Source organism: Balaenoptera acutorostrata, chromosome 10 (assembly GCF_949987535.1).
Source record: "Balaenoptera acutorostrata chromosome 10, mBalAcu1.1, whole genome shotgun sequence".
Taxonomy (NCBI): Eukaryota; Metazoa; Chordata; class Mammalia; order Artiodactyla; family Balaenopteridae; genus Balaenoptera; species Balaenoptera acutorostrata.
In genome coordinates, this window is record NC_080073.1 from 93,304,013 (window position 1) to 93,318,593 (window position 14,581).

General features: G+C 45.6%; 1 protein-coding gene across 2 annotated transcripts; it reads left to right on the forward strand.

Moving 5' to 3' along the window:
- The first annotated feature begins 134 nt into the window (after window positions 1-134).
- On the forward strand, window positions 135-7,183 carry NHLRC1 (NHL repeat containing E3 ubiquitin protein ligase 1). 2 transcript variants are annotated; one of them, XM_057555323.1, is made up of 4 exons: window positions 135-667; window positions 1,111-1,265; window positions 2,695-2,986; window positions 4,774-7,183. In XM_057555323.1, exon 4 carries the CDS (start codon window positions 5,026-5,028, stop codon window positions 6,370-6,372), a length of 1,347 nt encoding a protein of 448 aa, XP_057411306.1. In that variant the 5' UTR covers window positions 135-667; window positions 1,111-1,265; window positions 2,695-2,986; window positions 4,774-5,025; the 3' UTR covers window positions 6,373-7,183. The 2 variants fall into 2 exon arrangements, with proteins under 2 accessions (XP_057411306.1, XP_007197237.2); XM_007197175.2 differs by lacking the exon at window positions 135-667 and having other exon boundaries at window positions 871-1,259.
- The last annotated feature ends 7,398 nt before the right edge of the window (window positions 7,184-14,581 follow it).

Here is a 14,581-nt window from a genome sequence, read left to right on the forward strand (position 1 = left end):
TCTATATGGAAAAAATATTTTTCCCAAACTGTAAAAAGAAATTATTTTTAAAGGTTGTTTTCTGTGTTTGGCAGTTTTTTGTTTCTCGTAATTTAATCTTGTTTAAATGATAAAGTCTTACGAAGTGCAGTGTACTTAGGGCTGGATTCATGTCTGTTCATTATGAAAGTTTAGATTCAAAACTTTTCAGTTTTTCATTAAAAATCACATTTTGTTAAATCAGACATTCCTCTCTTACCGCACTACCTAATATTTAAATGATTTAGATTGTTTAGCTCATGTTAATAGGATGGCGTGTATTATAAAAATTATTTCATTGTGTGTTTATGAAAATTTCAGAAACTTTGAAATCTCCAGCTTCTCATTTTCAATCATACATCTCCAGCTCATTTTTCTGTGTGTGCTCAAAACCTTCGAGCCTGCACCACTTTCCCCTCCCCACCAAATCCCTCACCCCTGAAGCCAAGCACGTGGGGCACGAGTTATGAAATTAGATAGGTGGTCAGAGTGGGTGCTGGAAGACCAGGTGCCCTTAGGGGAGAGCAAAGCTGGAGACCAGAACCCAGGTTGGGTCCAAGGAACCACACAGGTGATGGAGATCTGCCTGTTAAGGAGGTGCCCGGAGGCTGCCTGAAACTCAAAACTCACCAACCCAGGAGGGATTCAGGTTCGTAATGGTAGCAAGCTTTTGCTCCTGTGAGCTCACAAGCCCATGCTAAAGCGCCTACAGTCTTTGCTCCTTCTCTGTTCAAAGGTTGCACCTCTCCTCCCGGACTGAGATGCTTCTATTCTGTGTGGCTTGCTCTCTTCCTTCCTCTCGTCATTGTCAGGTACAATCTGGGATGTAACTGTGTCGTTGGACTCGTTCTGGGATTCCTTCTGAACTGCATGTATGTGGCATGTCTTCCCACACTTGCAAAACCAGCAGTCCATGTGCCTAAGCACTAACTCCCTCCCCCAGACTCCTCAGCCTGTCGCCCTCCGCCCCCTCATCTCTGCTGTAACCACCCTGAGCTGGGTCTCCATTTCCCCCCCTCTGCGGCATGGTCCTTTGCACAGGAGTCAGCCACTGACCACAAGATCTATTCTTCAAATCCTTTGCCTCCACAGACCTCAGGGCTTGTTCTAGGTGGAAGGAGGAAGAGATGGTCGTGCTATTCCAGGACCCTCTAAGTAAGAAGTATTGGAGGGAAGCACAGAGGAAATCCATGGAGACTTCGCCGTGGAGGAGGGACGATTCTTCATAGGAAATTCAGAATGTTAGAGTTAAGACTCGGGGCATCGCTTCTTTTTTTTTTAAATTTATTTTTGGCTGTGATGGGTCTTAGTTGCGGCACGCGGGATCTTCGTTGTGGTGCGTGGGCTTCTCTCTAGTTGTGGCATGTGGGTTTTCTCTTCTCTAGTTGTGGCGCGCAGGCTCCAGGGCGCATGGGCTCTCCAGCTGAGGCGCATGAGCTCAGTAGTTGTGGCGCGTGGGCTTAGTTGCCCTGCGGCATGTGGGATCTTAGTTACCTGACCAGGGATCGAACCCACGTCCCCTGCATTGGAAGGCAGATTCTTTACCACTGGACCACCAGTGAAGTCCCCAGGGCATTTCTTTTATTAAACAGCATGTGTATATATGCGACAAGGATTGCACTATATAAGGTATTTGAGAAACCTTTCAACATTGACTCTAGAGATAAGCAAGTGCTATTTTCCTAACAATACTTCCTATAAATACTAGAGAATCATCAAAGGAAAGGTATAACATTGGGGTTTGCTGCCTGTAAGTAGTATCCTTTTAAGTATTCATTAGTTCATCCATTTAAAAAACATGTATTGGGCTCCTGCTGTGTACCAGGCATGCGCTAGGCACTGCGGATATGGTTCCTGCTCTCCTAGAACTTAGTTTCTGTCTTCAGAAAAAGAAAGAAAGGATGAAGATAAAGAGCAATTTTTTTTTTTAAATTTTATTTATTTATTTATTTATTTATTTTTGGCTGTGCTGGGTCTTCGGTTCGTGCGAGGGCTTTCTCTAGTTGCGGCAAGTGGGGGCCACTCTTCATCGCGGTGCGCGGGCCTTTCACTATCGCGGCCCCTCCCGTTGCGGGGCACAGGCTCCAGACGCGCAGGCTCAGCAGCTGTGGCTCACGGGCCCAGCTGCTCCGTGGCATGTGGGATCTTCCCAGACCAGGGCTCGAACCCGTGTCTCCTGCATTAGCAGGCAGATTCTCAACCACTGCGCCACCAGGGAAGCCCAAGAGCAATTTTAAGATTGGATAAAAAGGGAAACTGGACTCTATACACTTGGTAAAGTAGAAAAAGGACAAGTGAAAAGGGAGGGAGGGTGTGGGTTGGGTTGACAGGAACGCTGGAACAGCATTTGTGTTTAACTCCATGGAGAAGCAGCAAACAGTGAAGAAAATGATTGCTAACGATGCCCAGCTAGAATGTGGGGATCCTCAGCTGTGAAAGACGCAAACCTACTTGTGTTTAGTTCCGAAGCTTTGTGTCACTGAGAAAGCTTTGACTGATAAAACGCAACAAAGTTACATTTCCATACTTTAAATTTACCAATTAGAGTCTTGACAGCAAATCGTCAGGGTGGATTGTCGGTGTATGTGCCACAATGCTTTCCAGAACCACTGTGCTAACTACCAAGTGGCAGAGCGATGACTGTGAACATTCTTAAGTAAGTCGTATTTATTGCAGATTCGTCTGGTTTACCTCGCTAAACGCCGCCAGCCTCTTGGTGCAGTACTAGTGGTTGCCGCACGGGGACAGCACAGGATCAAGAAGAAGAAGGCAGGCTACTCACCAAGCAGAGCTCCTCTCTACTGAGAATCACGCTCACTGGCAAGACGTCGCTGAGGGGTGGGGTAGAAGCTCCGTCACAGCAGTGAGTTGGGGGTCTTTGGATTCGTTTTAAAACAATGTTGGAGCAGAGACAAGTTAGAAGCACATCAAGCATCAGTGAAATCCGTATGAAAAGCATCTTGAGAAGGTAATTAATCACAGGCTTGGTCTAGATCTCTTAACTGTTCGCCGCAGTAACCGCCAGCTGCATGTGGTTACTGAACTGAATTAGGATGTGCTGTGAGTTTGAAATACACACTGGACTTTACTTAGTACCAAAAAAAAAAAGTAAAATATCTCATTAATATTTTTTTTAAAATTTATTTATTTATCTATTCATGGCTGTGTTGGGTCTTCGTTTCTGTGCGAGGACTTTCTCTAGTTGCGGCAAGCGGGGGTCACTCCTCATCGCGGTGCGCGGGCCTCTCACTGTCGTGGCCTCTCTTGGTGCTGAGCACAGGCTCCAGACGTGCAGGCTCAGCAATTGTGGCTCACGGGCCTAGCTGCTCCGCGGCATGTGGGATCTTCCCAGACCAGGGCTCGAACCCGTGTGCCCTGCATTGGCAGGCAGATTCTCAACCACTGCGCCACCAGGGAAGCCCTCATTAATAGTTTTTACAGTGATTACATGTCATAAGGATATCATTTGGGATATTTTGGATTAAATTATGCAATTAAAGTCATTTTACTAGTTTCTTTTTCCTTTTTAAAATGTGGCTACTAGAAAATTTAAAATTCTATACATGGCTCTCATTATATCTCTTTTAGTACTAATTCTAAAAATATTCCATTTTTAGATGGAATTTAGATTTCCTGAATGTTTTTCTTGACTTAAGGATTACTTCAGAAAGTAATTTCTATTTGGAATGAAAATGTATTGTAGTCTGAAATTATAATATTAAGTTGGTTACTGTGTCCCAATACACAGATAATCTTTGAATCTTGTAACACTGCATAAGAAAATGTTCTTTCTTGTCTTACATTAAAGCTTCCTCCAGGGGATTTAATGGGATAAAAATCCCTTGTTTTCTCAGAAGTCTAGCCAATAAGAGGGTGAATGATCACAGTAATTATCTCTAAATGAGGAGAAGTGATCTGATAAGTGGTTTTGCCAAAGACAATGTTCATGTGATCCACTGAGGGGAGACTCCTGAAAGTGACTGCTTGTAGTACCACCGCGATTCCTGAGAGAGATTGTGCTATCTCCTGTTTGAGGGTCTTTGAACATATTGTAGATTCTCTGTGCTTTCCATATTGATTGAGGTGGAAAGAATTTAACCTGCTGTCATGTGTGGGACTGTCATATCACAGTGGTTCTCAAACTTGGCTGCACATGATAAGCCCCTAGGGAGCTTTAGAAAAATCCCAGCTGCCCAGCCCACACCCTGGACAAATTAATCTTTGGAGGATGAGACCCAGGTATTTACCATGTGCAACCAAGTTTGGAAAGACTGGGATAGTTAAGAGTGTGGGCTCTGCAGTCAGACTGCCTGGCTTCAAATCCCAGCCTGGCCACTTCCTAGCCATGTGACCCTGGGTAAGAAACTTAACCTCTACAAACACTATGGTAGAAAATGGGTGATGAAAGTAACACACCTAGTAGGATTGTCATGTGGTTTAAATAAGATAACCTATGGAAACCACTTAAAAGAGGGCAGGCATGGAGTAAGTTTATTATTAACTAACAGCTTTCTTCTTTCATATTAATTTCTCTGGAAGACATTCCCAGCCATAGTCCCCGCCTCTGACACAAATTCATCTACTGGATTGCATATATTTTCCTATAACATTGCTTCATTCATACATAAATTCATTTTACAAGTAGTCATGAAGCATCTACTGTACTCCGAGAGTGATAGAAGACCCAAAAGAAGTACGTGCACCTGCCTCACCCCCTTGGATTTTAATTTCCCTTGTACGTCTGTGTTTTCCCAGTCAGATCATAAGCACCGTGAGCTCTGAGACCAGGTTTCATGCCTGGCCAGCCCCAGGCCCCAGCACCCAGCGCTGCCGACGGGAAACTGCAGGGCACTCTGCTGGGTACCAGGGAGCAACCCGCTTGTCCTCAATATGTATGTTTCCTCAAGTGTAAATTGAAGATAATCCATCCATGACCGTTGTGAAGATTACAGGTCTGACCACGCGCTGTGGATACAGCTTGTCAATGTCCACTGTCAGGCCCTCAGGATGCAGTGCCCGCCAGGGGGCAGCAGGTCTCGGCCGAGCGGCCGGCCGCCGCCGACGTCAGGACCAGCGCCCCGCCCCGTGACCGTGACCCTGGGCGGCGCGGGGGCAGCGTACAGCTCCGCAGGCTGCCGGCGCGGCGGGAGCGCTTCAGGCCGCGCGATGGGTGCCGGGGCCTCCGGGAGCGGGCCGGCGCTGCGGGAGCTGGTGCGCGAGGCCGAGATCAGCCTGCTCGAGTGCAAGGTGTGCTTTGAGCGGTTCGGCCACCGCCAGCAGCGGCGCCCGCGCAACCTGCCCTGCGGCCACGTGGTCTGCCTGGCCTGCGTGGCCGCCCTGGCGCACCCGCGGACGCTGGCCCTCGAGTGCCCCTTCTGCCGGCGAGCCTGCAGGGGCTGCGACACCAGCGACTGCCTGCCGGTGCTGCACCTCCTGGAGCTCCTGGGCTCTGCGCTGCGCCCGGCCCCAGCCGCCCCCCGCGCCGCCTCCTCCGCCCCCGGGGTCCTCACCTGCCACCACGCCTTCGGAGGCTGGGGGACCCTGGTCAACCCCACTGGGCTGGCGCTGTGTCCTAAGACGGGGCGAGTCGTGGTGGTGCACGACGGCAGGAGGCGTGTCAAGATCTTTGACGCTGGGGGAGGATGTGCCCATCAGTTTGGAGAGAAGGGGGACGCTGCTCAGGACATTAGGTACCCACTTGACGTCACCGTCACCAACGACTGCCATGTGGTTGTCACCGACGCCGGCGACCGCTCCATCAAAGTGTTTGACTTCTTTGGCCAGATCAAGCTTGTCATCGGAGGCCAGTTCTCCTTGCCTTGGGGTGTGGAGACCACCCCTCAGAATGGGGTCATGGTAACTGATGCGGAGGCGGGGTCCCTGCACCTCCTGGAAGTCGACTTTCCAGAAGGGGTCCTCCGGAGAACTGAACGGTTGCAAACTCACCTGTGCTATCCCCGGGGGGTGGCGGTGTCCTGGCTCACCGGGGCCATTGCGATCCTAGAGCACCCCCTGGCTGTGGGGACCGGGGCCTGCAGCACCACGGTGAAGGTGTTCAGCGCAAGTATGCAGCTCATCGGCCAGGTGGATGCCTTTGGGCTGAGCCTCTTTTTCCCCTCCAAAATAACCGCCTCCGCTGTGACCTTTGATCACCAGGGGAACGTGATTGTTGCCGATACTTCTAGTCAGGCTGTCCTATGCTTAGGAAAACCTGAGGAATTTCCAGTACTGAAGCCCATCATCACCCACGGTCTTTCCCATCCTGTGGCACTGACCTTCACCAAGGAAAATTCTCTTCTTGTGCTGGACAGTGCAGCCCATTCTGTAAAAGTCTATAAGGTTGACTGGGGGTGATGGTGGGAGTCTTGGGGCCTGGCATCAGAAGCCCTGGAGCTGCCACTGCTGAATTGTTGAACCCTGGATAAATTACTTAATCTCATCTGTTCAACAGAGATAATTATAAGTGCCTGGTAGACTTACAAAGGTTGGGACAATTATTAAAGAATAATAATTAAATCTACGATTTATGGATTATGTACTCCCTGTGCTAAGAAATTTGCTAATATTAGCTCCTTTAATCCTTATAATTACCCAATTTCTATTATGAATCCCATTTTAGAGATGAGAAAACTGAGACCCAGAGAGCTTAAGTGATTTACACAAGGTCACATTTACTTACTATGACGGTCACAAATGGAGCTCAGTTCTGACTCCAAAACCCCTTGCTCTTAAAAAAGATAACAGATGTGGAAAAATATATGTGGGTGTATATTGTTGCTATGTGTACTCTATTTACAGGTAGCTATTTAGTTAGATGCACAGAGAAAGGAGACTTTATAGAGTTCAAGAGAAAAAGGATTTTGTGGTGGACATCAGTTTAGTTCAACTTGCAGTTCCTTTGGTGGCTCATTAGATGGAGTTACTGTGGATCCTGAGTTACTTGAATAAGAAAAACAATTGAAATTGCTTATTCAAAAGGTCAACGCGTCTCTTAGTACCTGTATCTCCTCCGCTGTAGGTACTCAGGAAATACTACTTGGTTGGTTGAGAAAGGCTTGTGTTGACGTAAGTTCTAAACTCCTGCGGAACGCTCTACCCCTATACTCTGTGTTAGAGGGCTGGATGATATTTCTGTTCATGTTAATAAAGAGAGAAGTCACCACAATCAGTTCATGGCAGAAATGATTTTGCCTGCCATTTTATGATCAGTGGTAACCTGAAGCACTTTTGTGATGGGGTTTTTCTCTGTCCAGTTTAAATCTGTCCCATGTGTTGCAAACACTGTGTACTCAATAAACAATTCCCTTGATCCTGAGTCAGCATTTAGCCACTGGTAAACAGTTAAATACTTCTTGAATTGAAGTATAGCCTTGACCAAGGTAATGCCTGCTTCAATGTTGCAATTGATTAAGTGAATAGGTGGAAATTCCGGGTGAAGTGGCCAGTTCTTTGTAAGTTGTGTATGTTTAGCTAGTGTAAACATTTCAGAGTTGAGGGCTGTTGGAATAGTAACCAAATAACAGATACCTCAGAAGCAGCAGAAAAAATTTTTTCTCAGGGAGAAAATATTGGTTCTGAAAAGTGAGTGTTTTAGGTAATAGCTGATGCTTTATCAACAATAGGCTTCTATTTTACAAAGCATTTTAATAGATAGAATGTACATTCTAGGAATAGCCCCCAAATTATGAATAAGATTATAGTTTGTCCTAAAAGAGTGAGCTTGGCTCCCGTGCCAGTCCACAGAAGCCCATTTTGCTTCAATGCTCCCATCATGCAGTGCTAATAAGATTTCAGGCACCCTGGACCGATCACCATTTGTAAACGCATCCCAGATAGGGATTCTGGGAACAGCCCCAAGCCCTCATGCTCACCCCACCCTTAGAAATCGCCCTTGGGTCAGTGACATCACAGGTATTCTGGGTTGTGTAACAAGAAAAGTTGTCTCAGGTGGAGATACGGGTTCAGACTTGGTCATTTGTGAGTAGGGCAACCGTGGATTGACCTTAAAAACGTTTTCCTTGGGAACAATGACATTTTAATGGCCTCAGGGTCAGTTGAGCCAATCAAGACACCTTCTCCTATTTGGAATTATCAGTGGCATTGTATTTGCCTATAGAGCTGTGTGTATGTCTTTTTCAGGCCACGTGTGGTATATGCAGCACGTGTGGAGATATCACTTGTTACCATGTGGATTACCCAACCGGAAGAATGGGGCGTGAGTTCCTAAGGTGACATGGGAGCGAATCAGAGAGGTGATAACAAGTGACCTTGTTAACGGCTGCCTCTACTTGGCAGATGAACAGGCTCGGGAGTGGGTGGGCAGAGAAAGCAGCTCTGTGGCATAGTGGCATGCAGGAACAGGGTTTCCCTGGGGAGGACACAAAGCTCGCTCTTCTTTTTTTAATCTTTTTATTTATTTATTTATTTATTTTTGGCTGTGTTGGGTCTTCGTTTCTGTCAGAGGGCTTTCTCTAGTTGCGGCAAGTGGGGGCCACTCTTCATCGCTCTGCGCGGGCCTCTCACTATCGCGGCCTCTCTTGTTGCGGAGCACAGGCTCCAGACGCGCAGGCTCAGTAATTGTGGCTCACGGGCCTAGTTGCTCCGCGGCATGTGGGACCTTCCCAGACCAGGGCTCGAACCCGTGTCCCCTGCATTGGCAGGCAGATTCTTAACCACTGCGCCACCAGGGAAGCCCAGCTCGCTCTTCTTGATCCCCAAGCATGCACATGCTGAAGGAACAGGTTCAGTAACCCGCAAGGCAGATGCTAAATTCACCTTCCAGGCTGTGTTTTCTTTCTTTCTTTCTTTCTTTTTCTTTGTTCCTTTCTTTCTTTCTTTCTTTCTTTCTTTCTTTCTTTCTTTCTTTCTTTCTTCCTTCCTTCCTTCCTTTCTTTCTTTCTTTCTTTCCTTTTCTTTCTTTCTGCTGTGTTCTTTAAAGCAAGCTGGTTAAAGGGCTCAAACCATGCCCCACTGAACTCCAGGTTATTAGAGGAATTGGAGAGTCTGAGGTAGGCAGGAGGAAGTAATCACAGCAGAAAGTAAATGGTTCCAAGGTGATGGAGGAGAGTTGGAATGACTCTTCAGAGACCGGAGACAAAAAAACTTAACCAGGGGTAAATGGAGAAGGAGAAGGAACAGACTTTTCCTGAATGTCCCCCTCAATCATGTGCCCTTAGGCCAGCATTACCCACCCTGCGCCACCTGGTGCATCCATAAAAGCAAGCAAAGGCACACTCAGCAGTGCTCACATCACCTTCCATCTGTTTTAGTTTTGCTCGATACCTGATCCTTGGATTGTCTCCTGTTTTTGACCTTGTTCTGCCCTCTGGACTTGCCACCTGGACTTGATTTTCTCAGTCTTTTTCCTTGGCATTTTCTAAGGACTTTGGTTCAGTGTCATAAATCTTCCCTTAGCAAGACACACTCCGGATCCCCGAACCCAAAGCATCACCATTTTGCTTGTGCCTCGTCTAGACCTTTCCTGGTAAGTGGAGTGCAGACCTCATTGAAAGTGAATTATGTGCCTTTTGAGGAAGAAGCAGTATTCCATATACCTCAGAAAAGTGAGGAAGAACCACTGATGATAGCGATTTAATCATCCTACACCTGCCACAGAAAGAAGAAATGTAGACTGGCGGCTAGTGCTGCACTAGTAGTGACCACTGTGGTGGTGTCCCATGATTAATAAGGAGATGAACTGTTTTCTTGAAGAATATGTAGAAAATACGATAAGGAGGCTGCCACGACTCACCACAGCTACCGTGCTGAACAGTGATGGTGTCTGCTGTGCCCACGACCCCTTCTAAGGAAAACCTCCCCTCCCACAGGCCCTGCTGATGAGCCAGCCCTCGGCCACCATATTTCCCACTACCCGACCCCCTCCAGCAATAGCTGATTGGATTAGGGGTGCGCACCCAACTGAAGAACAGCCTGTCCATTAATGTCCCATCAAATATATTAATTAGACCAGGAAACTGGCCTGCAAATTGGCCTGGGATGAACAGGTTTTTCCAAAAAGGGGCAAGGAGATCCAATTAGATTCTTTTTTTTGAGGCGGGGGTTGCCTGTTTCTTTTTTTTTTTCTTTTTTTTCTTTTTTTTAAATCTTTTCCCTCTACCCATCTTTTTTTTTTTTTTTTTAATTTTATAGCTACTTTATTTATTTATTTATTTATTTTTGGCTGTGTTGGGTCTTCGGTTCGTGCGAGGGCTTTCTCTAGTTACGGCAAGTGGGGGCCACTCTTCATCGCGGTGCAGGGACCGCTCTTCATCGCGGTGCGCGGGCCTCTCACTATCGCGGCCCCTCCCGTTGCGGGGCACAGGCTCCAGACGCGCAGGCTCAGTAGTTGTGGCTCACGGGCCCAGCTGCTCCGTGGCATGTGGGATCTTCCCAGACCAGGGCTCGAACCCGTGTCCCCTGCACTAGCAGGCAGATTCTCAACCACTGCGCCACCAGGGAAGCCCGCCTGTTTCTTTTTTAATTGAAGTACAGTTGATTTATACTGTTGTGTTTCAAGTGTACAACAAAGTGATTCAGATATACATACATCCTTTTTTAGATTCTTTTCCCTTATAGGTTATTACAAAATATTGAGTATAGTTCCCTGTGCTATATAATCTATTTCCATTTTCAAACCACTGATGGATAAATCTGGATGGACTGAAATTGGTGATATAGGAGGCCAATTCCATTACATTTTGGAGTTAATTTCCACAAAATTGTACAGGCCCGTCTGGTGGACACTAAAATACAAATCTTTTTTTTGTTTTTTTAATAAATTTATTTATTTTTGGCTCCGTTGGGTCTTCGTTGCTGTGCACGGGCTTTCTCTAGTTGTGGTGAGCGGGGGCTACTCTTCGTTGAGGTGCACAGGCTTCTCATTGCGGTGGCTTCTATCATTGCAGAGCATGGGCTCTAGAGCGCAGGCTCAGTAGTTGTGGCACATGGGCTTAGTTGCTCTGCGGCATGTGGGATCTTCCCGGACCAGGGCTCGAACCCGTGTGCCCTGTATTGGGAGGCAGATTCTTAACCACTGCGCCACCAGGGAAGCCCTAAAATACAAATCTTAAAATTAGTAATTTTTCTTCTCTGACAAATCAGTAAGAAATACTTTATATAAATTTGCTAGAAGCACTATTTGTACACATCAAACACGTGAGGATAGCCAAATGCATTCTGATCATGGACGAAATTTATCAGTTCATGGAGTTTGTTTTTCTTTTTTGGTAGTGTCTTTAGGTTTTAGCATTAAGGTTGTGCTGGCCTCATAAAACGAGTTGGGAAATGTTCCTTCCTCCTTTATTTCCTGAAAGAATTTGTGTGATACTGATGTCATTTCTTCTTAAATGTTTGATAGAGTTCGCCAGTGAAATCTAGTGGCCTAGGAGATTTCTTGGGGAGGGGGTGTGTGTCCAGAGTTTACAGTTGTTTTCTGTAGAAAGACGGGCCAGTTGGAGTTTACTCAGCCATACTGGAACAGGAAGTTTATCAATTAAAAAATAACTTTTAAATTTCTTTGATTTTTTTTTTGGCAAGCATTTATTCACTGAGTATTGCCTGTGTGCTCATTTTGTGTTGAGCAAGGTGTGAAGCAGTGAGGATATGAAGGTTTTTAAGCACGGATGGTCTGGAGTGGAGATGGGCAAGCTAATCAGAAGAACACGGCACAGAAGTGTAAGTGCTCTGGAAAGCACATGCTCAAGGCCCTGGGAAAAGTGAGAGAGTACCCCAGATGGCCAGAACAGAGCCAGCATATTGGAAGAGATGATGTCACCCTAGAATTCCAGACTGATTAATGTCATAAATACTGGTCACTTCATCCAAACCAAACTAAAAGTAAACAGTTGTATTTAAGCCTGTGTTGATTCTTCATGGTCCCGACATCATGGTCTGCTTTTCTGTAGATGTAGCCAGTCAGGATTCTAGGACCATATAAAGAAGACAAAATGACAGCTGTGTTTCTGAGCATCTGGGGGTACTTTTTGATATTTTTACATTTAGCTAAACACCACAGTAGTAAATTTAGCAATATCTGCCCGGGTCAAAAGTGCCCCATTTGAACAAAGCCTATTTATTATTACAATAAAATCCATCCCACAGTGAAACATTTTATAATCCTCTCCCACGTTTAGTCCTTTCCCATCATCCTGGCAGCCACAGATTTTATGGGAGGAGGAGTCAAATGGACATAACAAATGCTTCACTAATTCAGAGATTCTTGTCATTGGAGGTATCCTCCTGTCTCCTGTGCTCTTGACATCTCTCGATGCTCAGCACCTGCTTGTTGTTAAATCAGGACCTTGCCAGACATCTTGGCATGAGGGTATTACTCGAGTCCTCCCGTCCCCCAGCTTCAGCAACTCAGGGGGCATCGCTCCCATGCACTAACCACAGGATCAGATAGAGGCAAAATATTCAAGATAAAGACATTGCAAGTTTTCACCTGGAGCTATTTTTAATGAATCGGAAACCGTCTGTTAAAAGAGATCAGAAACAGTGACTAATTTCAGAGAACAATGTTGGAGAAATAGGGAGCCTTAGAATAGTTTTGGCTCCAGACACCCAGCACTTGGTCAGGATATCCAGAAAAGCTTCTCCAGTTCTGATGGAAACCACCCTAAATAATGTATTGATTTGATGGGATATTTCACAACTGAGTTCAGAAATATTTTTTTTTCTGCCAGGGCATGTGTTAAATTGTCTATAAGATCCTATTTTTGTTGTGAAACTTGCCAAGTAATTTATGAATAGTATTTAGCACCATCTCTTCATGTAATCACCATCAGTGAAAGGCTTCCTGTCAGATTGTGACCTTCACTTGCGTTCCATGCTCTCTCTTCCAGCCAGGTTAACTCATTACCATCTCCCTCGTGGGGAGAACGGGCTCCCACCTGCAGCTGTTCTGCTGGCACACTCTGAAGCTGGCTCCTACCCCATCAGGAGCAGTATTAGAAGCTTCTAGTTAAAGGTTTTCCTGCTGGTGCCTGGGGTCTGCCATCCGGGGTATAGGCCTCGTTACTGGCTCCCATCTAGGCTAAATCAGTGGCCTTGACTTAGCTCTTACCCTCAGCTCTATCATCCCAACCTGGATACTACATCTTGGTTCCAGCTTTGCCCTCGCTCTGCTGTTTTAGGCTTCCTTCCCTCCATCTCTAGCTGTGACCTATTGTGACACTTTCTATCTTACCTAATGCTGTTAATGACCATGGAATGTATGAGGTTGACGTTTTTTGCACCATTACAGGGAAAGAGGCAGAGGATAAGAGAATAGCAAGTGGAAATGGTACCAAGAATGACTGGCTTCTCACTGGATGCAGTGACTCTACTTTGGGTACCATCCTTCAGTTCTTATGTAGCCTTATCTTATTCTCACTATAGCCTAGGAAATAGTTGTTGTTGGCGTTTTTACAGATGAGGAAACTGAGGCACAGAGAGGTTAAGTAATTTGCTGAAGGTCACACAGAGAGTAGATAAACTAATCTCTCTGAGCCTTAGTTTCTTTCTGTAGAATGCAAATTTAATAGTACCAACTTTCTACAGTTGTGAGACCTACATAAGTTTATACGTGTGCAGCAGAACACAGGGTAAGCATTCAAATAATTCTTAGCATTATTTTGAAACATTATTTTGAAGCATTATTTTGAAGCATTATTTTGCTTGAACTATTTGGGGGTAAGGCAATACCTCTGCTTTTAAGCATAGAAGTTAATGATCATGAAGCTTAGACCTGCAGGAAGCCATCTGTGCTCCCACATAGGGAGAGCCTGCCTGACAACGAAGCCCATAGAAAAGAGCAGAGCTGAGAGACTGAGGAAGATGACATCCATGTAGCATTGTTGAGTCCCCAATTTTTCTGTTCCCAAAGCTGGACGTAACCCTGGATGTCATGGTTATCTGAGCTGACAAGCTCCCTGTTTTCCTGAAATAAGTTTGAGTTGGGTGTCTGTGACTTTCATCTAAAGGAGCCTCAAGAGAGTCCAAGGTAGAGGCTTCTAGAAAACATCACATATTACAAGGACTTTGCTTTACACATTATGTCAAGTCAGCACAAAGCTGGTTTTCAGTCTATGCTCAGAGATCCACAATAGAAGAAAATGATTTGGCTCCCTTGAGTTTTGAGTGGGTTGTCAAACTACTAATAAATTGTTTGATTTTTTTGAGAGTGGGAGGAGAGTCGCCTGATACCAATTGAAAGGATTTTTTTGAATTATCAGAGCTCCTTTGATACATAAGATTTTAAAGTTTGGTAGGATCATAGCAATGTTGATGTCTAAGTCCCTTACTTTCTAAATGAGTAAATTGAAGCCTGGAGAGGTTAAGTAACTTGGACAAGTGATTAATCTTCTTAGGAGAAAAACCAGAATCCTAAACCTTGCTGCCGTTTGAATTCTCTCTGATTTTGGATTTTCAGCAACATAAGCTGCACACAGCATTTTTTTCTACAGAGATATGCAGAATTGGAGAGAGTCAGCAGCTGATGTCAGCTCTCCTGACTCCTAACCTAGTTTGGTTTTCCCATTGTATCTTGCTTTTTCCTATAAGTAAACACTTTTCTCATAACCAC